Source organism: Argiope bruennichi, chromosome 9, assembly GCF_947563725.1.
Source record: "Argiope bruennichi chromosome 9, qqArgBrue1.1, whole genome shotgun sequence".
NCBI lineage: Eukaryota > Metazoa > Arthropoda > Arachnida > Araneae > Araneidae > Argiope > Argiope bruennichi.
The window spans coordinates 117,860,330-117,884,341 of record NC_079159.1 but is presented as its reverse complement, the minus strand read 5'-3'; the positions used below and the strand labels follow the sequence as shown (position 1 = coordinate 117,884,341).

General features: G+C 27.7%; 1 protein-coding gene across 3 annotated transcripts in view; it reads left to right on the top strand.

Moving 5' to 3' along the window:
- Positions 1–22,619, top strand: part of LOC129985353 (CCR4-NOT transcription complex subunit 1-like) — a 45,270-nt gene extending 22,651 nt beyond the window's left edge. The window contains exons 20-47 of one of the 3 annotated variants that reach the window (XM_056095354.1): positions 1,040–1,118; positions 1,864–2,040; positions 2,624–2,767; positions 3,533–3,712; positions 3,797–3,913; positions 4,792–4,902; positions 4,980–5,114; positions 5,458–5,808; positions 6,296–6,436; positions 6,525–6,680; positions 7,178–7,318; positions 7,433–7,537; positions 9,090–9,209; positions 9,924–10,112; positions 11,371–11,628; positions 13,132–13,230; positions 13,380–13,447; positions 14,009–14,261; positions 15,128–15,367; positions 15,456–15,619; positions 15,864–15,981; positions 16,109–16,210; positions 16,293–16,550; positions 18,591–18,659; positions 19,016–19,196; positions 20,413–20,545; positions 21,493–21,627; positions 22,286–22,619. In XM_056095354.1, the coding sequence (XP_055951329.1) occupies positions 1,040–1,118; positions 1,864–2,040; positions 2,624–2,767; positions 3,533–3,712; positions 3,797–3,913; positions 4,792–4,902; positions 4,980–5,114; positions 5,458–5,808; positions 6,296–6,436; positions 6,525–6,680; positions 7,178–7,318; positions 7,433–7,537; positions 9,090–9,209; positions 9,924–10,112; positions 11,371–11,628; positions 13,132–13,230; positions 13,380–13,447; positions 14,009–14,261; positions 15,128–15,367; positions 15,456–15,619; positions 15,864–15,981; positions 16,109–16,210; positions 16,293–16,550; positions 18,591–18,659; positions 19,016–19,196; positions 20,413–20,545; positions 21,493–21,627; positions 22,286–22,352 (4,291 nt within the window). In that variant the 3' untranslated portion in view covers positions 22,353–22,619. Of the gene's footprint in view, positions 1–1,039; positions 1,119–1,863; positions 2,041–2,623; positions 2,768–3,532; positions 3,713–3,796; positions 3,914–4,791; positions 4,903–4,979; positions 5,115–5,457; positions 5,809–6,295; positions 6,437–6,524; positions 6,681–7,177; positions 7,319–7,432; positions 7,538–9,089; positions 9,225–9,923; positions 10,113–11,370; positions 11,629–13,131; positions 13,231–13,379; positions 13,448–14,008; positions 14,262–15,127; positions 15,368–15,455; positions 15,620–15,863; positions 15,982–16,108; positions 16,211–16,292; positions 16,551–18,590; positions 18,660–19,015; positions 19,197–20,412; positions 20,546–21,492; positions 21,628–22,285 lie in introns of all 3 variants that reach the window. The other 2 variants (XM_056095355.1, XM_056095353.1) reach the window with 2 other exon arrangements.
- The last annotated feature ends 1,393 nt before the right edge of the window (positions 22,620–24,012 follow it).

The window sequence follows — 24,012 nt, the reverse complement described above, 5'->3', positions numbered from 1 at the left end:
GAAACAAATTTTTTTATCAGCTAAATTTATTTTTTAATAATAAAGTTACTTTTTTTTTTTTACTTTATGGTATTAAACATAATTTGCAGTTATATATTCATGACCGAGGTTTTAGAACAGCCTGTTGATATACTTGGTATTGCTTGAAATTAATATTCTTTTGTACATAATATTTTCACTGTAAAATCTACTTTTGTTTAAATCATTTTATCATCTAGAATCCTTGTCTGTTTTTAATTGAAGTTGGAATAACTACTGAACCAAAGAAATTTTATAAGATCACCAATTGGTCACTTTCTCCATAAATTAATATTTGTTACACTGGACTTTTTTTTTTTCTTCATATATGTTTAAATATAAGAAAAATTGTTTTCATTGAAGGGATTGACATTGGCCTAATTTTAAGCCTGGTTAAATCACTACATTAAAAAAAAAAATCAAAAGACTCATTTTTAGAAAAAATAAGTGTTAGATGTTATAGGCAAATAAAAAAATACATTTTTTAAAATAATTTCTAACTAATCAAATGATTAAATAATTTTTTGTAATTTATAAAGAACTGAAATATTCTTTCTCGTATCTTATATAATGAAGATTAAAATTTAGTTGAATTCAGTCCTATTATTTAGGAGGAGATGTGAAACATGCATACAAAACCACACTGGTTTTTGCTTACATTGAGGTATTTAGCATGCATGAGTATGTTTTGGTACCTGTAGACACTTCTGATAGCTTGCCCTGTACTATACAATATTCATTAACTATTGTTGATTACTGCTGAATTAAAGCAGAGTTAATATTAATTGAATAAATATAAATTGAAGTTGTACAAAAGATATGTTAATAGTACTAAATTGGGTATATGTACTTTATTGGCTATTGTTGCTCATTATTGATATTTATTTTGCTTTAATTTTACTTTAACAGATATATAATGTATCTTCTTTTATATATATATATATATATAAGTGGCTTTGGCAGCTCTTATTTTTATTACTGTTTTTTGCAAGTAAGAATTATCATCAAATACTATTTTCAGGTTAAAAGACTACCCTGCATATTGTCAGCATCTTACTACACTGCCGAATTTTCATGAATTGCCACAAAATTTAGTTGAGGTAGCTATCTGTATATACTTTCTTTTTTATTCTGAAATTTTAGTATTTTGTAATGTTTACCAACTTCAAAAAACAAGGAATTTCTAGCTGAATAATGATGAAAATGTGGTAATATTAAATGATATATTGCAATTCAAATGACTTTGTTCTTCCACTGAATTTTATTAACTTAGAAATGGGGAAACTCTTCAAAAAGAAGAAAGTGTAGGAAAGTAGAAAAATCTTATGACAGTATTCTGAAAAATATTTATCATATTTAATATCATGTATTGGATATATGAATTACAAAATTGAAATAGGCTAACAAAATGTTAGTGTGAAAGAAATAATTTTGTATACAACTGTAGTGCGTACATCTTTTAACCATTTGATAAACCAATGGAATCTTGCTATTTCAAAATGCATAATCAGTATTTCTAAACATTATAATTTTATATAAACTTATGCTAAGTTACAAGTTACTACTGGTATATGTACTTTATGTGTGTATGTTTGTATAGTTTTTGATAATTTTATGCTGATAAATCTGGATTAAAGACTGTTTTACAGCAATCGTCTGCAATCACTTGATTTATTACTATCAAGCTCCAAACTATTATGTTAAATTTTACTGTTAATGGTCAATTTGACAAAAAAAAGGATTTTTTAAAATTTTAATAAAAGCTGCTTATTTTAATATTTGCAAAATTGTATTATGTCTGTTGTATAATTTAAGTTTTTCTGTATATTTGTTGATGTTTTTTAGTATATTGAATATGGTGCCAGATCTCAAGAACCACCTCTGAATAGGCCTGTTACAGTTTCACAAGCATTAAATACAACATCTGCATTTCCTAACATTACTCAAGCTCCTAGTATGCCATTGACAACCACGACAACTACTGTCACCATCACAACAGCAACACCTAAAATAACTGGCAAAGTAAGTTGATGTAAAATACAATATTAATATTTTTTTAGATACTTTGTATTTTCTGTTTGTCATTTTTTCCATTACTTAAGAAACACAAAATTATTCTAGCTGAGAAATTTTTAAAGTTTATCTTCAAATAATTGTTACATGGTTGGAAAACACTTATTTATTCTTATTTAATTTAGTAGTGCTGTTTAATAGATGTTTCCTCTATAAATGTGTGATAATTTTGAGATTTTGGTTTAAATTTCGGAAGTTTTTCTAATTATGAGAAATTAAGCAAATGAATTGAGAACGTAGGCTAGTTGAAAATTTGATTATGTTAGAAAATTCAATATGTATTGGTATTTTTTACAAATGTTTTCTTCATAATTTAATTATTTTTAACTGCCATTTTAAGCTTTCATTTATTTTTTCTTAATTTTATTTATATATTTTTGAGTACACTATTAATAAGTATTCCTTCATCTATCATGTATAAGTGCATATTTATCAACTTTTATACTTTTTAATTTTGAAACTTAATTTTTATGTTTTGTTATAATTATATAATATGTATTTTACATTTTTCATAAATTTTTCTGCCTTGCAGCCTTCTATTGCTAATGCAACCAACATTGATACACTCTTGGGTGCTACTGAAAAAGATGAGAAATTGGTAAATCCTCCTGATTCAGTGCAAGATAAAGTTTCATTCATTGTAAATAACTTGTCTCAGTCAAATTTATCGCAGAAAGTGAGTATATATTCTGTAGTGCTAATTCTTTGCTGTTAAATAATTTTTGATATTTAAAGTATAGGGACTTTTCATATTTAATGCAGGCTTTGTTATGGGGGTGGGGCTTTAAGCCGTTGAATCTGCAAATAAGAAAACATGAATTAATCAACTCTTCTTGTAAATACTATTCAGCATAAAGGAGATATTGTGACTATACTTAAATAGATTATAATTTATTAAATTATTTTTCTGTTGATCTATTATCTTAATTATTGCCATTCTTAGTGAGTCTATTTATTATAGTATTTTGTCGCTCCTCACACATTGCTTCCAAAATGTCATTTGCTATGCTTAATTAAATTTTGTCATTCTTTTAAATTTGTTAACTTAGATATCGGCAGCTTTCAAAAATTGTTTTGTGCAACCTTAAATCTCATTTTTATTTAGAATAGAATTTACTTGCAACCTCTAAGGAGATCCTGTCACATTTGAATGAAAATTATTTTTTATTCATAAAAGATGGGACAAAATGTCTTTCTTAAGCAGCAGCATGTATATCAGATAGTAATTAGAATTTGGAAAAAAATGTCTCAATGTTCACATCATTTGCATCTTAAGTTGTTCTAGACTGACTGTTCAGGATACCAATTTGCATTTTTAAAAGAAAATTTGATAATTCATTCATCAGTAAATGACTTCATTTTTATTTATTTATTTTTAATTTGGAAGTGCATGAAGGAAGTTTTTATGTATGTTAAGCTAATTTCTATATTTACTTTATAGACTGAGGAATTTCGAGAAATTGTTAAAGAGGAGTACTGGCCTTGGGCATCCCAATACCTAGTCATGAAAAGAGCTTCCATTGAACCCAATTTTCATACCTTATATTCAAATTTTCTGGATACATTGAAACTCTCTGATCTGACAAAATTGGTGATTAGAGAAACTTTCAGGAATATTAAAGTATGTGGTGTTAAATGCTTTGTAATTAGTTATAGAACACAATAGAGTAAAATGTGGTAAAATGACACAAGTTTAATTCCCTAGGTTTTGTTGCGGAGTGATAAGACAGTTGCAAATTTCTCTGATCGATCTCTTCTGAAGAACTTGGGACATTGGTTAGGTATTTTAACTCTTGCCAAGTGTAAACCAATACTTCAAGTTGTAAGTATCAACTTCTCTGCATTTTATTTCTGACTTTGTTTTTTTTTATTATTATTTTAAATATAATAGAAATGAATAAATGAGGCTATGTTATTTTACATTAAAATAAATTTGCTTAAAATATGATTACCTTTAATTTTCCTTTTTAAGTCAAGCATTTGATCATTTCAATATATGCTAGTATAATTGTAAAGTTATCTTTTGTTGTTATAAAATTGTTTTTAAATGACATTTTCTTAATTTGGAAAATAGTTTTAAGTGTTTTTAACATCAGATTTGGTGATTCTATCAATTGATGAGACATATTGATTAAAGACTCTACTTTTTCAAAATAGGTCGTAAATGTATAACTTTTTAACATTAGTTGTTTTAATTAATTTTTATCTGTTATTTTTATATATTTTTCCATTATGACTCCTTGGCCCATTATTTTTAAAAAAATTCAGCACTTCATCTGAAATTTATATACTAGGTATAAATTGTCTTGCATGATATAATTTTGTAACGTGAATTGACCATTCTATAATCATTTGCTTTTTAAAAGAAATATTAATTGCTGGACATAATCATGTATGGTAAAATCTTTATATCGGATTTTGATATTTAACCTTTTACTTCCCATATTTTTAAACTTTTTTTTTATCACAAAATCAATAAAAATATTGAAATTGTCCATTCTGCAAGCATTGATATGTACTGAAGGCCCAAATTTCATTTGCTTATAGCTGTCGTGTTTTTGATTGATTCATGGATATATTAACTTTCTACTTGATTTTTCCCCCTTCTTATCATATAATTTTATTACTGATTTTATATGATGAATGTTATTTCATTTAACAATTCACTAAAATTTGGATGGATTTTTCCCCCCCATATAGGATATAGATATCAAATCACTTATAATTGAAGCCTATCACAATGGATCACATGAACTGCTTTATGTTGTTCCTTTTGTTGCCAAAGTGTTAGAATCTTGTGCAAAGAGCAAAGTAAGTAATATTTAATTCAAATACAGTTTTTGCTTAAATTTTTCCTGTTGTTCTTCTAACCTCTTATATTTTTGCAGGTGTTTAAACCACCTAATCCCTGGACAATGGGAATAATGAAAGTGCTGTGTGAATTACATAAGGAACCAGATTTGAAACTTAACCTTAAGTTTGAAATCGAAGTCCTGTGTAAAACTTTAAATATCGATATAAATGTAAGTTCCATTTAGTAATTATTGTACAGTTTTCTGTGATATTTATTTCTAATATAAATTGGTTATATCTATTTTTTATGTATTGCTTTTTGTGGTAAAATTTTGAGCATCAGTTAATTCAACTTATTTCACTATTCTGTAAAAATATGAATGAAATAATAGTAAAAGGATTTGTGTAATTCTATTTAAAAACTATTGTAAGCTAAAAGTGCAACTAATTAAATTTTATCCTCTTTTGAAATATAAAAAAATGTTTGTTTCCTTGGTTTCTTAGTCATTTTTAATGTTGAGTTTTTGCTAAATTGATATTTGCATTAATTAATATTACATCTTTTCTCTCTAGGAAATTAAGCCTTCAGGCATTCTCAAAGATCAAGATAGAATATTAAAGATTGATTCCCAGTTGTCTCCATTACCAAAACATAAAGAGCAACAGGCTGTTGGTTCAGTCAACATCCAAGTTCCACCTCAGCCTGCTCTTAGCAATGTGGTTCCTCCTACAGCAAACCCACTAGCTAATAATGTACTTCATGAAGAGAATATACCAACATTAGGAAGTCCACCTACGACTTTGTCTTCTGGGCAGATTCCACCTTTATGCGCTGCTGCTCCTCCTCAGCCACACTTTGCTTATGGGGATATTAATATTGTCAACTTAAGTCAGATAGCACAGCACCTAAACATAAATTCTACGGTAAATAAATTTAAAATTTCTTTCCTTTATAATAAAATAACCAATGTACTACAAAACTTCTGAGGATAGGTTTGCTGTTAAATTGGGATTGCATTTATTTAGCTTTGGCTTAAGATGCGCTTATTTGATTTTTGATTCTGTTGAGGTCAACTATCCTCTTCCTAAAGTGGTGGATGCTGGCTTGGACACTAACCATATCACCATGGGTCAAAATTAAGTCCTTTCCTGAGACTTTGCTTAATTTCAAATTTTAAATGATGATCTAACTAAAAATTGAACTTTTTCACTGTTAATTTATTTGAAATGTTCCAACAGTTATAAATACATCTTGCACTTAAAAAATTTCAAATAATTTTAAAGTTTAATTTTGCATAATAGCTTTTTAATTTCATTTAAAACAAAGTTACTAGTTATTTTAATTTCTTGCTTGAAAATATAATACTTTTTCAATGAATTACTAATGTTTTTTAACTTTTTTTTCATGTAGATTCCTTTATTCCAAACTCATTCCCAATTGAAGCAATTTGTTAGGGTAGCTATCGAAAGAGCTGTTCAAGAATGGCTTGCTCCTGTCGTAGAAAGATCTGTGAAGATTTCTCTGACAACCTGTGAACAAATCATCAAGAAGGTGAACTCTCTAATCTTTTTTTCTCCCACAAATACTTTTAAAAAAGTTAGAACAATTTTGAATTTTTAAAATTTTATTTCTTTTGCAGGATTTCGCCCTCGACCCTGAAGAAGCGAGAATGAGGGCTTCAGCTCATCATATGATCAGAAGTTTGACTGCTGGTATGGTGATGATTACATGTCGTGACCCTCTGTTTGTTTCAATCATCACTAATTTGAGAACTGCTTTTTTAGGAGCTTTGAGGGTAAGCTTGTAATACTTTTGTTTTAGTTCTTAAGTAAATACTTTTGCCATTCCAGATCTAATATGGCATTATATATATTATTTTATTTAACCATTAAATTCATATGTCTCTTTAACTGTCTGGTGTTAAACTACAATTTCATGTGGTTAAAGTAGATGCTTGTTTAGATAGATTTTATTCAAATCTCCTTTTGAAAGAGCTTTAAATTCTTTCTTGCATACTTCCCTCCTTCTAATTTCTGCCTTTTTCGAGTGTGTTGCTGAAGTTCATGGTTGTGGGATTTCTGACCTCTTAAGGCAGAAATGTATTCATTCCCTATGAAAATCTTTATGCAGCCATGATGTTGTCAATAAAAAGGTTTTGTTTATATATGTTTGCAACGAAAAGGCTTTTCAAAATGTTGTGAACTAAATCAAATCTAAAAAATTTTACTTTTTAAGGCTTCTAATTTATTGGGGCATTCAGAGCTAATTAATATGATTTTTTTTTTCTTCTAGAATCCTACTCCACAGCAAAAAGAATTGACAGAGCAAGCAGCAGAAGTTGTGGCCACTGAAAACTTGGAACTTGCTTGTTGCTTTATTCAAAAAACTGCTGTCGAAAAAGCTCTCCCTGAAATTGACAAGCGTTTAGCCTCTGTGTGTATTCTAAACTCATTTAAAAATATCAGTTTTAAAATTGGAACATTTCTTGGTTATAACTAGATCTTAATTTTTTTAAATTTCAATATATAACTAGATTTTGCTTTCTAGGAATACGAGGCAAGAAAACATGCTAGAAGTGAAGGTAGACGTTATTGTGACCCAGTTGCGTTAACTTATCAAGCAGAAAGGATGCCAGAACAAATAAGATTAAAGGTATTTAGCTTTTTTGGCTATATCTATGTTTCTAAAAGATAAACAAAAAAATTACTTTAAAAACTCATCACATGGATTTATGATTTTAATTAGCTTGCCTGCATTTTACATACAAGCTTAATTTTTGCATGAAGATTATACAAAGCTAATTAATCTCTTACAGGACATTTTCATTTTTTATGACTAAATTATTACAATATTAAAATACTAGTGCACATTCTCGAAACATTTTTTTTTTTCCATTCATGTTGAGTAGAAGAAAAATGATCAGATTTTCTTATTTTTATAGTACAATTTGTCTTTGGTGTTTTATTTTGTAAACATTTTTTTGGAAGTGGTTTTGTTTATTAAAAAGATAGTAAAAATTAGAAACTTTCTTTAGTTTCATTAAGTTTATATATATATATATATATATATATATATATATATATATAAACTTAAAAAAAAGTTATTCTTTAAAATTATTTGGAAAATTGTCTTTTTATAAATGATACTTCGTTTAAACGTATCCTATTAAATTTACCATTAAACATTATATATGTCTGTTTTGTTGCTTAAATTTTAAAATAATAAGATAGAAAGACAATTTATTTTTGTGATTTTTTTTTTCTTTACAAACAACTTTGCAATTTTAAATAATTGTCCTTTTTGAATTATTTTATTTTGTGTCTTAAAAGCAATATTCTGGACGAAACAGCTGGTTACTAAATGTAGTTTAGCAGATAAGATAACATATCAGCATAACAGAATTTATACAACATTTTGAAGAAATGTTTTGATGATAAATACGGATGGAATTATTAATGCAAATTTATTATTTATTTATAATACTCTGAAATGTATATATATTTTTTTAATTGATCTAATAAATTGCAATATTTTAATTATCAGCTACAAAATATGCTGTTATTATTCATTCTGGAATTCAAGAATTCCTTGCTTTTTCTCATTTTAGGGGGCATTTATTTCATCAAAAAGGGGGTAGGAAAGATGTTAACATTTAGCGATGGGGGGGGATTTAAATTATTCATTGATTGAGAAAGCATAATAATTACTCTTGTTACTGTGCACCACCTCTTATTATGAAGTACGGTAATCAAAAAGTGCTAGTCTCGGGATTTTGAAATGAACAGTAATTATATTTGTTTGGTTATTCGAATACTGTTTCTTAAACTGGTGTTTTACAAAATGACTATTTAGGCAATTTTGTATTTTTATCGAAATATTCCATGTAATAAGTATTCTTATTCATTGTAAAATGTTTTTTTAGAGAATGTCTAACCTTGTGGATAATATATATATATTACATAAAAAGAAGTTTAGAAATATAGTGACAAGGGGGGCTTGCACTTATTTATTAAATAAAACTAGTCTACAGATTTGTGTATTAATTAGCAAGTTGAGTAAACTAATGTAACAATAAGTCAATTAATATATAAAAACAAGATTGAGAGTAGCATAATATAACTGAAATCAATCTTTTGTAATATATTTATCGTATTTTAGAGATGCAATAGAATTTAAATATTTCATTCTTGGCACTGTTTTCTAGGTTGGTGGTGTTACTCCTCAGCAAATGGCTGTTTATGAAGAATTTGCCCGTATGATTCCTGGATTCTTACCAAGTGGTGAAAGAGAGCAGCAGCAAGCGAATCTTGGAAGATCCGTGGCTGTGAGTGACCTACTGGTTGGATTCGTTCCGGTCTCTTTTCTTAAATTCTGCTTTTCTGTCTTTTTTCCCTCTCCTATGCATCATCTCTTTCAGTTGTAATATACTTTTATTAATCTTCATTATATGTCATGAAGCATTTTCTTATGTCATTGTAATAATAGCTGTTTGGTAATCTAAAAAAATGATATTCATTTTTTCCCCATTATTTTTTATTTAGTGATGTATATTTTTAGCATAGTAATTAGTCTTTATAATGTAAGTTATTATAAATACTAATCTAAATCTTTTTTCATTTAATTATAAATTTAAAATTTTATTATCAATGGTGGTTAGTGTAATTTGCTAACAGATATTGCTTTTGCCTTACTCAAAATGAATTTTTAATTTTTGAGCTGTAAGGGAATTAAATCTTGTAAAGCCTGTGTGTATAATTAAATTTTATATTCTAGTTTAATTATACATGTTTAAGCATTTACTACGTTTGTAATGCTTATAAAAAAATACTACTGTTCAATTTTTTTTTTATTATTGCTAATGGTAATTATTTTTTACCTTGCAAAACTGAATGCTTTACACTATTATTTGAAAATATCTGCTAAATTAATGAAAATTCCCTTTCAAAACATTAATAACAGTTTATTTTAAGCACTTATTAAACACTTTTTGTTGTGCTTTCTTTGTTTTTAGTATAAATTTTTCTTGTTTCACTCATAGATGATGCAGCCATATGCCACAGATGAAATGTCCCAGATTTATGACAAACTAATCAGTGAACTGGAAATGTTACTGCATGCTACAAATCATTCTAATCCTCATATACTGGCCTTGCACAGTTTATTGGAAGCAGTTCTAATGGCCCGAAATACTAGAGAAATGACATCAGCTGTTGCCCTGCTACAAAAGGTTTCTTTCTTTCTTTTTATGAATATGTATTTTGAATTCTATCTGTTTTTTGAAATATGTAATCTTTGTAAAAGCATAAAATAGGTTAAAATAACCAAAGAAAATGGCCATTTTAATTGAGCTTGCCACTTATTCTTTTAACTTTCAGTTAGAAAGAATAAGAACTTTCCGTCTGTTCTATAAATATTGCGTAATTCATAAATATATGTTCAAGATTATATTAACCATACTTCAAAAGAAATACCCCAATATTAAATAATTCAGAGAGGCTGCACAAAGATATACACAAGTTTGCTACCGATAATACATTTTCTGGAATCACGTGGATGATTTATCAGATAGTTGATTGTTATGTTGATTATTTATTTCATTAGATTGGGGATTTAATATGTAGAATAAATTAGTAAACTGAAATAAAAGCAATGGTTATGAATTCTTTGAACAATTTCTGCCACTGGAACATCTGATCTGTTGTGTCATAGATTGATAGTGTATAATATACTAGGTGGTATAATCTCTCACTTTTCTCAGCCAGTTAATACATTTCTGATGGAGATTCAGTACCAGATATTCATGTGTAGAAATCAAGTATGTCTGTCATATTCTTATACATTGGTGCAGATGAAAGGAACTATTTAAGAAATTGCATTCCTCCTATTATACTGACTGCATTCACATGTTGTAACTTGCCAGAGGGCAGATTACACACTTATTGTTTTACAGGCACCATCACTGTTAGTCATTAATGCATTTTATTTCTAATTTGCTTCATTTAATAAAAACAACTCAGCTGGCATAGCTAATTTTGCCATAGGAGACATTTATTCTGTAATTTATTCTATACATTTACTGGATGATTATGTTGAGTAAATGGTAAACTGAAGTAAAATAAGTGCTTTTAGTATGAATTGCATTCTCATAATCTATTTTTCTCTTTACAAATTTGTAATATTTTATTTACTTTATTAAATATATATTCATCAATATAATTCTTTTAACAAAACAAAGTATTATATTTAATGATTTATTTGCAATATAGTTGGAATATTTGAATTTTTATGAACTCACATTAACAATATTATTTTTCTCTCATAAATGCACATCCCAATAAAATTTGAGAAAATAAAGAAATTGGGAGTTGTCGTCATATCACGATTTTGATCATTCTACCATAATATTTATGCATATGAAGAGTTTGATAAAATGCCCTTTCATTTGCTGCATTCTTATTTAAAATATTTCTGTATTACTCTTGTAGGCTGTTGATGGATTTTTGGAAGGTATGTGTCAAGCTGCTTCAGACAGTGATGTGTCAATGCGCTTTAGAGATGGTCATCTGCTAGTGATGAAAGCTTTGGCTGATCCTAGAGTCTATGGTCATCAATGGACTAGTAAACAGATTACACGTTGGTTGATTGAAAGTCGTGAAGAGTGCAGGTATAATCCAGAAGCTGTAGATCTTTTAATTAGAAATCATCTCATCAACTTACAGGCTTATGATTTGCATCTGACCCAGGTAAATAACACAGCTTTGGTAAAAGGTTTATAACTATAATTCATATTGCTTATCATCAAATTTTTTATGATAGCAATTGGTTATCATACATTTAAATAAAGAAAAGAAAAATTTACTTCGTAAAATAGTTAATTTTCATGCCATAGATAAAAACAGTTAGAAATGATTATAATTACCTTTGTACAGGTGTAACTGCTTTATAGAATGCTAATCATTTACATTGACTTCTAGTTTTTACCATGCTATTACTTATGATTTTGTGATAGTATCAGTAAATTTGAAAATATGCAAATTGTTATACAAAAATATTATAATTTGTATTAATGATTTGCAATCAAAACTATCCTAAGAAATAATTTCTGAACATAAGCTGTTTTTGATAAAGACTAACTGCAAAGTCAAACATACAAGTTTAAAGTAAAATGTTTTTAAAATGGATTTTTAGACTGCTTTATTGAAGGGAGGGGGAAGAAAAATCCTTAATGAAAAATATATGCAAACTAAAATGATAGATCATTATCAGTTTAAAGTTTATCAGTTGGTTAATCAAATCAAAGTTTGTCAAAATTATAAATGAATATGTATATTTGCTGCTTTTACTCAAATAGCTAGAGAGTAGCCTGGAGCTTCTTTTTACATTTAGTAGCAGTTTAAAAAGCATTTTAAATTAAATAAAAAAAACAATAAAAATTTGAAATAAAATTTTAATGACCTCCATAAATCAGGGATAATTATACAGTTAGAAAACATTTACATATTCATGAAAGTAAACATTTATATTGGTGAAACACTGTTAATATTTTAATTTTAATGTTTTTATAATTTAGGTCATTATCTGTTTTGGTCTATTTGTATTTCTAAATGAGTTGTAGAAAAACTGGTTTGATATATGTACATTTGAATTGAAACTAAAAGTTTGGTAAAATTTCACTGAAAGTCACATAGTTTTAATATTAATAGAAAGATTTTCTGTATTCTAAAATGAAGTATTTTGTGTGTAAAATGCATTTCATATTTTTGAAAAATGTTTTTAAAAAGTCATAATTTATCTTAACCTGATTAAGGCTGTAATTTTAATATGGGATTTTTGTTGAATTTAAAAATAAAAGTACATGTTTAATTATTGTTCTTACATTAATTAGTATAAACTTATAATTTACTAATTATTTTGATTTTGTATTGATTGATAATTTGTAAGAGACCAAATTTAGTAGTTTGAAAGCTACTTTAGATACAGCATTGCGAAACATTTTTTACTTTAGCATTTTGGGAGTTGAAGGCTTTCCTCTTCTATTCTTCCCTTATATTTTTTAATTTGTTTATTTATTTATTCTTTCTTTTTATTTACTTGTGAATGTGATTCTATCCAGAAAGACTGCAAGTCAGTCATCAAATATTTCTTGTAATCTTTCCCTGATATTTATTGCATTTCTTTTTATTTTTATTTTAATCAAAGTTTCTTTGTGTTTTACCCTATTCTTATTCTTTTTCCCCCCTTACTAGTCAATGGAAAATGGAATGAATATGATGGCAGTTCAATTTGCGATGCAATTAGTGAAAATGTACTTATTGGATGAAAGACATACTGGTTTGGTATCGGAGGTAAATTAATCTTAAAATGTTTTATCGAAATCAATCTAATACCTAAAACTGTCAGTTTTCATACCTAGAAGTAAATGCTGGAGTAGATATTGCACAAATCTAAGAACACATGCTCAGTTGAATTAATTGAAATTGGTTTCTATTCATAGGCTGATCTGTACAATACTGTTGAAACGTTAGGTCGCATAACATCAAATCAACGGCAGCTTCCTGATGGGTGAGTCATATATAATATTCAAATTTCAACTGAACAATTTTTTTAATGCTTAACATTCTTATATGTTTTTAAAGAGTTTTTTAGGTGGTGTGCATTTAAAATGCTTGAAACATTTGAATTGCACATAAGACCTTAAGGATGAGCTAATAATTTTCATCTAAGAATTAGGCCCAATATAATTTTTAGCCACCTGTCTTGTCATTGTTTGTATTCTCCTTTATATCATAACTACCTATCGCAGTGATGGTATATTAGTGTTATTGTCCATCATTGCATTTGAAATTTCTGCAAATTATGTCAGTTTTGTTTTTCAAAATATTAGTGGTTATTGACTAGATGATATTTCTGTAAAATTTTTGACACCATAAATACTGAGTCTATACTAATTTATATTTGAAATGCTGACAGAAAAATGTATGCTAAAGAATGTACACTCATAAAAAGTTTTTACTAAAATTTATTTGATGTTTTATTTCCTTTGTATAAACATCAAATTAATATTCATGTACTGTAAAGAAAACTTTTGACTTGTCCCATTTATTAAAAGAGAAATTTTTCCAGATTAAATCAATTGCTGGATATGTTGCGTAGTACTGGTGAACCTTTCCTGGATCGTGCTCCTGGCAGTGGTCCCATAGGAATGATGTACTCTGGCATAACTCAAGCCCGAGAATTTGATGATCCTCCTGGTCTTTATGAGAAAACAGAGTTTTTATTAAGAGAGTGGGTTACTATGTACCATTCACCTAAAGCTGGAAAGGACAGCACAAATGCTTTCTCATTGTTTGTACATCAAGTTAGTGCTCCGAGATTTGTATGAAAATTTATATTGTATTAATTGATATCCCTAATGATACTCAAAAATTATTTTTTTATAAATTATAATATACATAATCCTTTTATTATACTTAATCATTTGATTGGCTGCCCTTGGACCTTAGTCACTTGTAACAAATTGTTTAAAGATGGAGAGTGTATTAGTGCTTCCATTCTGTTTTTTACATCCCATTAAATAATTTTTAATCAATTTTAAAATATGTCAAATGATACAAATTTCAAAAAATAAAAGTAGAATAAATCGGAATCTATTGTATTTCAAAAATGTATGCATTAAATTTTAAAATAATTAATGCAGTTGAAGAAAAAATTGCACATAAAAGCTGAAACTGAAAATGTAAAATTTTGATTTAAAATATATCTTGTAAGATAATTGGTTCTGAAGTTACTATAGAAAAAGAGAAAATTCAAAAAATTTCTAATTGAATATATAACAACTCTTGCATTTTAAAATGTATGTTGTTTTCTTTCTTGTCTTAAAGAATAAATGTGTATGTGAAAGTGATCCAATCGATTAGGAGATGTGGAACATGCCTATATAGAAAAAATCATTTCATTTATATTAAAAATTCTGATAAATCAGCTTTGAGTTCAGTCACTATTAAATCTTGGAAATTAATTTGATTTATGTAAAGCAACTTTGCTTCTTATAAATAAATAAAACTGCAGCTTTCATATGAGAAGCAGTTTCATTCAAATTGTGTTTTAAAAATTATCTCCTTTTACAGAAAATATTAATATATAGAATTTTATGTATTTCGATTTTTATGGTAAGTTGTTAAAATAGAATTTATCCTTGTTTTGGTTTTGACATGCCTGCTCTAACCCATGAATAAATTTCAGATGAATTTACAAGGAATATTAAAGACTGATGAACTAATTACTCGCTTCTTCCGCCTGAGTACTGAAATGTGTGTTGATCTGAGTTATCGTGTTCTCATGGACCAAAACCTTAAATCGCCAACAGTTATTCGTGCCAAGTGTTTTCATACTTTGGATGCCTATGTTCGGCTGATTGCTCTTCTGGTAAAGCATAGTGGTGATAACAACAACACAGTAACTAAAGTTAATCTTTTGAACAAGGTATATATGAAACTTTTATTTTTTTACTTCATGGTTTTTTTAATGTTTTCATTGTAATTCACAAAATTTTGGTGTGTTTTTTCCCTAGGTATTAGGTATAGTGACTGGAGTGCTTCTTCAGGATCAAGAGTTGAGAGGGGTGGAATTTCAGCAATTACCTTATCACAGAATTTTTATCATGTTGTTTTTAGAGCTGAGTGCCCCAGAAGCCGTTTTGGAAGCTATAAATCCCCAAATACTTACTGCCTTTTGGTATGTGTTCAACATAATCAAATATTCTTTGTAAAATCCTTCTGTCAAATGTATAATATTAACTAATTGATTTAGATCAAATTAAGTGTAATCAACATTTTTATAAATGTCTTGTACGTAAATTGTGAATGGCTTTTAAAAACAGTAAACTTCAGTCAGAAGATAAAATGGGTATTAACTATAAATTTGTTTACTATTTTTCAGCAGTTAGAGAATTTTGTTAAAATTTTGTTTTAATTTGTAGCAATACTCTGTATTATTTGAGGCCACAGAAAGCTCCAGGGTTTGCTTATGCTTGGTTGGAACTTGTTTCACATAGAGTATTCCTTGGTCGAGTTCTAGCTCTTTCACCTGCCCAAAAGGTAAGTTTTTAAATGTCTACAGTCAAAACTTTTGTTTATTTCATTATTTTATCATATGCAATTTTATAATATCTTTTCAATTTTTAATCAAATCTTTTGACTTAATTCCACCATTGTTCATTTTTAGGGATGGACAATGTATGCCCAGTTGCTAGTCAGCCTCTTTAAATTCCTTGCCCCTTTCCTACGGAATGTTGAACTTGCAGCACCTATTCAATTGTTGTACAAGGTAATTTTACTTCATCAAAAGCTGATTGAATTACTGACAGCATTTTGGTAATTTTAATAACTGTTAATCGATTTGTTTATAGGGTACACTTCGTGTATTGCTAGTACTTCTGCACGATTTTCCTGAGTTCTTATGTGATTACCATTATGGATTTTGTGATGTCATAGCTCCTAATTGCATTCAGATGAGAAATTTAATTCTCAGTGCATTCCCTCGCAACATGAGACTTCCAGATCCATTTACACCTAACTTAAAAGTGGACTTGCTACCAGAAATCACGCAAGCTCCCAGAATCCTTGCAAATTTCAACAATCTGATTCAACCACCTTCATTCAAAAAGGTAGGGTCTCATTTTCAAAACATTCATTTGAATGTGTTGTTAATATTTTTTTTTTAAAAAAGTGCTTTCTACATTAATGATTCTTATGCATAAAATATTAAAAATACTACCAAAATCTATAGTTATTATAAGAATTCTCAATATTCTTTGTTTTCCTGTAAAGTTGATTTCTATCACAATCACATATCCAGAAGATAATTTCCATTTCTCTTTAAACATTTGCATTCACCACTCTTAATTATAAAGCAGGAAATAGAGACAAGAGTTAGTGATCTATTGCATAGCTGGTTATCTATTAAAGTTAATCTTATGCTCATTAATTAAATGATCTTATGTTCCCTATTCGAAAACCAACTAAACGAAGAAAATTGTGAATTGGCTGTGTCCTTGGTGGTCAGTTGGTTAATTGAGATAGCTTAGAATAATTGCTAAAAATTGAAATTCTTTTGTTTATTTTCATCTTAATGGTGCTTATAGCTTAACTTTGATAGATATGTAATTTTCGCTACTTCAAAACCGTGCACTTTTCTGTCCATTATATTATGCATCTACCAAATTTTGTGTCATGTTGCCAAAATTTTGACATTTAATTTAAGATGGGATTAATTAAGTTTTAGCTAATCTAATGCATTTTTGCTGAAACTAAACTCAATCAAAATATGTTTTGTTGAATGGGTTCGAGAAGTTTTGAAAATTTCATTTGTTGCTTGCTGCTCGCTTTGTAAGAAGATAAAAAGCCTAAGTAATATGGGAAAAATAATTACTGGTCATGCCAAAAGAGGAAAACATACAAGACTGCTTACCAGTTCCTCCACTTAGTATTTAAAGGGAATACTGGAAAATATGGCATGCCAAATCTGAAAGCATCAAATTTAATGTTCGAAAATAAACCGACTTCGAACTTTTCAGTTTAAGAGCAATCATTTAAAGCTGAATTTTTATGAGCATTTAAACTTGGTATGTCACATTCATCCTTTAATTCATTTAGTAATGTATCATATGTTCACTGAAAAATCTGTAAAAATTGATACATTCACGAATTAGAAAAAAATTTAAAAAGTAATCTTATTTATTTTTTCAAGTAATCATTAAACGATTTATATCATAATAAAATTGTTTTGTTTTATTTCACACAAGTCCTTAATTTTCTGCGGCTTGCAATTAAAAAGCATGTGTGGTAATATATAAATTTTATCTTGCTAAATTTTAGATAATAAATAAAGAGAAATTATCTTTTTATTTGTATGTATATATAAACCTTCTTTCTTAAAATCGTATTGCATTATAACTAGCACATGAGTGCTATTAGCACAAATCGTCGCATCATGAATATATGTGCCATATGTTTTCCATATGTATAGAAAAACATATGGAATTTTTTTCCAGATTTGAGTAGCAACTCTGTTAAATGTCTGTATATGGATTCATTTTTTTAATTTTTAATCACAAATTCAATCCCCCCCCCCCAAAAAAAAAAATTAGTAGGGAGTGAATTACTGTTTTTACTTTTTACAAATAAAACTTTCTTTTTAAGCAACTTTATCCTCAGATGATATAAATAATATTAGATTAAGCACTGTTGAATAGTTAGTCATACCATTTGAAAGAAAGTATTTTAAAATAGTATTTTTTTAAAAAGTTATTTTTCTATTATAATTTTTTTAGAAGGGATGACTGAAAATATCAAACTTTTAAGTTTCAAATAAGCAAAAAATTTCAAAGCAAAGGCACTGAGATTTATTTTTGCCCTCTAAAGTTCTGCGATTACCAACAGACAGGCTTTCATCTTTATTTGTATTGGGATTGCTATACTGTAATACTGAATGTTCTTTAAGCATTATTTGCTATGAAAAATCTTTGATGAAGCAATCTAATTAATATAATTAGCTAACATATTAAAAATAGTTTCAATTCATGCATTTATATCTTACTTTTGGCATTCGTGTATTTAATTGGCTTGTGTGACAGGTTTAAGGGTGTTTTTTTAAATAATTATGGCATCTTTTTATACTTAGCATAAACTTAAAATTTTATTTTCAGGACTTGGATTCATACATCAAAACAAGAGCCCCTGTAACATTTTTGTCTGAACTTAGAACAAGTTTGCAGGTAATGGCAAAACATTTTTTTTAATTATTTCTAATAGTGTTTGACAAAATTTTACAATTAATTAGCTGTGATTTTAATTACCATCTCTTAATCTCTTAATTAATTTTTTTTTTTCAAATCTCTATTTTACCAAAGCAATTTTTTTAAAAATAATCAAAGCTTTTTTTTTTTTCATGATCATCATGTGAGATTACATATAGAATAATTTCTTAGTAACTGATTATTATTTATTAATATTATTAAAAATCTTGATTAGCATAGTTTTTTCATAAATGATTTAATAATTTTAACATTATATTAGAAATTTATGCATCAGTTTTCTTTTAATGCTTAATTTCTCAAAATCCATTATGCAGGTGTCAAATGAGCCTGGAATGCGGTACAACATACCTCTTATCAACGCTCTAGTTTTATATGTTGGCACTCAAGCTATTCAGTATATCCAAAATAAAGGCAATACTCCAAACATGAGCACAATTACCCATTCATCTCACATGGATATTTTCCAGAACCTTGCTGTAGACTCTGACACAGAAGGTAAAATTTTATCTTCTATCTTTTAAATACATATATTTAGTTAATAAAATATTTGATTAAGTCTAAATTTTAAAATTATTTCTTGTATTACTTTTATCTAAAAATAAGTTTGGTTATCGCTGATGTATGATTTGCAGTGGATACTGTTATTTAAGGTAATATGAAATGAGTATTCAGTATAGATTATATGGTAAAAAAAAATGTGTGTAAGGATTTAAAATATTATAGAAATTGCCAAAACTGGTTTTGTTGAGTGATTCAGTGTATTTAAGGTATCAGTTAAGGTAAGGTATTATCAAGGTATTCAACTTAAGATATTAAATTGATAATCAAGCTTTAAATTTTTGAAATTGAAAAGATTAACAAGAAGTAATCTCTTAACATTCATAATTGAAATGGATTTTTTTTTTTCCAAATAAAATACTGCTTTAACATTCATAACTATTGGGCTATAGTTAATTTGCATAAAGATAATTGTTCTGTGTCATTTGAGTAGTTTCATGCTTTGTGGTATATTTCACTAAAGCTCCCGGTTGTACCATATAGTTTGACTATTTCTCTAAATGCAAATTTTGTAACATAATAGCAAGCTCCTGATATCAATGCGGGAAGTCCATTTTTGGCTATCATGTTAATCTTGAGTATTGAATGATTCTTATGATCATAACATTTTTGTTAAAAATTTATTGGTAAGAAACTTCTGCTATGAAAAGTTCTATTATGTTAGAATATTTAATTTGTGGTAAAATAAACAGGATATAGTGCTTGATAAAACAAGCTTGCTTTATTTCCTCAAAATTATTCTGTACTAATAAAAAAAAAACTTAAAAGGAGTAAAGAGTATTTTCAGTGAATAAATCTTGTAACAGAATTTTTTAAAAATGTATTTATAACGTGGTATTTGTTTTTGGAAAACCATCACATCCAATTATATGTAAAATAAACTTATTTTATCTCTTAAAATTCTGTTCAGCGAAGCCATTCTTCTATTTTCAATATTTATCTCCCTCTGACTGTCTAAATTTAAAACTGATTTTTTTAAAAACTCGTTTGACTTTTTCTTTCTGTTGATTTTTATTTATTGTCATTATTATGAAATATTATATTTTAATGGAGAGGAATGTTTAAAAACTTCTGAATTGTGTGCCATTATTATTTCTCTTGTGTATGAGCTTATAGAAGCCTTATCAATTTTCTTCCCTTCTTTCTTTGAAAGGGCGCTATTTGTTCCTCAATGCCATTGCTAACCAGTTGCGCTATCCTAACAGTCATACTCATTACTTCAGTTGTACCCTTTTGTACCTGTTTGCAGAAGCAAATACTGAAGCCATTCAAGAACAGATTACAAGGTTTGTATATTTTTATAATAAATGAATGAAAATTATATTGAACAGTAATACTTAGAATTTTAACACTGATATTAAGGATAATTTTTAAGAGGGGGGAGGGAAATCCATTCATTTTTAATATCTTGGAGAATAATTTCTGTATGTAAAAACAAATTATGTTCTGTTGTAATATTAGATTCCTTCAATTTTATTTGTTTAGTGAATTTTACTCTTTAAATATGTAGGAGAATTATCTCTGTTTCGTAATTTATATTTTGTAAAAGTATGTTGTGCCTTTTTATCTATTAAAATAATCAAAGGCTGCTGTTAAAACCTATGCAACATTAAAATTGAATGTGATTGGAATTTTCTCAAGATTGTACTAAATTTCTGTAAGCTTTACTGCCTAAAGAAATGAAAAAATACAGCATAGGAATCCTCAGTGTTTACTATAGTCTGTGGAATTTCTGTAGGCATTTCAAGGACACTCGTTTTCCCTACTTTTCACTCTTTTTTTTCCGTTGCCATAGTTTTGACAAAGCTTTTTTTTTTTTTTTTTTTCCCACGCTAGTGCATTTTAGAAATATCTTAACAGCTGTGTAAAAAGAAAAGTGACACTGTTTTCTTCCTCAGCATTGTGAGGCCAACAACTGGTTATGAGGTAGAAAATGTGACCTTGAACCACCTATAGAAAATACAGACTATAAAATGAAACATGTATTGAATAAAATAGTATAAATATTTGCTTGTTAAACTGTAATTTTTAGAATCTTGACATGTAAATTAAGATTCAAAGGAGAATTGTATGGTTATTTCGGGAAGTTAAATAATTCATGTTTATAAAAACATATGCTGTTTTAAGCTATCTCCTAATTATGGTATTGTAAATTGTTTTAAGGAGATAATTATCTGATTGCTAGAGATTTCTTACTCTTATTTTGTTCTGCAAATTATTTTTCCCTTTTCAGAGTTTTGTTAGAGCGTCTGATAGTCAATCGACCTCATCCTTGGGGATTATTGATCACTTTCATTGAACTCATCAAGAATCAAAACTTCAAATTTTGGAATCATGAGTTTGTTCGATGTGCTCCTGAGATTGAAAAGTAGGTGTTCATTAGGCACTGTTTGTTTTTTGTTGAATACTTTCTTTAGTTATAAATTATCAAACCATTAACGTTATGAAGTTTTGTATGAAGGATTTTTGTTTTGTAATGCCCTGGTGATTTATGTACAAATGTAAAAAGAATTTTTATATAAAATTTCTGATTTACTGAAGTTATTGAATTTGTACTGACATAAGATTGAACTAATTGTATCCAAATTTTATAAAAAAGGAGAGAGGTGAGGCCAGTTACATTATACATCAATCCTTTTTAATTAAAGTGTAATTACCCTAAGAGGTATCCTGAAATATTTAGGAATTTTATTTTCTCTTGAACTTTCACTTAAAATTCCTTTAATAGAAGGTAGAATAGATTGCAGAACAGAAATTTATTTTCTTGCAGCATTATTTACAGTTAAATCATAATTAAATGTGAACCTATACTTCATATGAACTCAATAAATTGAACCTTTTTTCTTTTACTTTATCATGACTCTTTAATATTGCAATAGAAACAACTAGGAAAAATTGAGTCTTAAATTGTGTATATTTTTTTATTGATATAAATCATATACTGTGATTTTAAATATTCTGTTTTGTATTTAATATTATATGTATTGCATTCTTTTTTTAAAAAGCTATTGTTCATCCTTTCATAGGTTGTTTGAATCTGTTGCAAGGTCCTGCATGCATCCAAAGCCTTCCTCGGAGCAGACCACTTCGTGAGAGTCATTTGTGTGTACATACATTTATCAATCTTCAACTGTGATTACTGCCCTCTCATAGACTCTTGCCACAGTTCTTTCGTATTCATTCGGTCTCCTCTGCCAAACAAAAGGACTTATGCAATGGATTTATTTTAAAGCTCAGGCAGCTGGGACACAGTGTATATTGAAGCATCGTAGTTTCTTTTTGTTTTATGTATGTGTATTTTGTAGCTATTTTATGATTCTGTTCTTAAATGATTTTTGCAATAAATGAAATGGAAATTTTTGTGTGTTTGTTTTTGTGATCATTGTCAATTTTCTATAATTTGACAACATATACTATAAATACTATGATTTGGGCTATTTTTTACTAATTTCCCCCAAGGAATATTTATTTTATTGTATATCATCTCAAGTTTTCAACTTGAATTCATTGTTTTAAATAAGAATTTTTGAAACAGGCTTAATAACTCATACTTTTTATAGTGTATATAAATATTGAAGTTATGGTTTGGCAACTAGAGATAAAGTGTTCTACTGCATAACATAATTAAGTAAATTCTGAATAATATTTCAGGTGAATTATCAATTTTGGGGATGTCTGAAAGTTTAATAATTTAAAATTGGTAAATTCATCAAGCATTTCTGAACTTCTAATATGCAAAGTGGGTGGAGCTCTTTTTGCTGCATAGTGGGGGAAATTATTCTTTAACATTCTGTAGCATAATTGTGCAAGATGAAAGTTTTCACTAGAATATTATAACTTTTTGTGGTTGTGATCTGTGTCAATCTCAAAGTAGTATCTTTTATGATCAACAAAGTTTACTTGCATTTATATGAGTTTGTTTACTTGCAAAAGCTTGAAATTGTTATCTTTGCTCTCAAAATTACTATCTTAATCTTTATATCTTGTACTGAGATCAAAATGGAACTTCACTAGATCATTCATTTATCGTATAGCAATCTAAGTGAAGAGATTAAAGAATTATCTTTAGATTTGGTAAAATTTCAAAAATTGACTTTCAAAAGTTTCCTTGCTATATACCTTCCTGCCGGTGAAAAATCTTATTTTAACATAGCTGATGAAAAATTATTCATGAGATAACCTATGTTATGAAGTAAGAAAACACAAATTTTTATTGAGTTTTTCTAATGATGCATGAGTGTTAAAAAAAATAATAATAAAAAAACTGGATATGTAAACTTGTAATCGTATTGGCTATAAATCATTATGTATCAAATATTAATTGGAATACTTCAAGTACTTACCTATTATGAATTTTTCATTGTTTAGTTTTTTTTTAACCTTACCTCACAACTTGCATTTTAATAAATGAAAAATATGTGATCCCAGTTCAATATATAATCTTAATTTAGACTTATTTCAACTAATATCTTTAAATAGACTGTTGATACTGCAGAAAATTAATATTACATTTATCTTAAATTTTATTTGCTTATTTAAGTGATTATATTCAGATATTTTTGGTCAATTTTCTTTTCTTTAAAGGAGCTTAGGTTGAATATGTCTGCATTTCTCATTTATATATTTAAATAATAAATAACCAGTCACTCAGTGCAAGATATTCATTTAATTATCTGTAATTTTATTTGACATGAAAACTTGTGGCCATTAGATATGCCATCAATGATTACTTTCTCTTCACCATCTTCTGTTC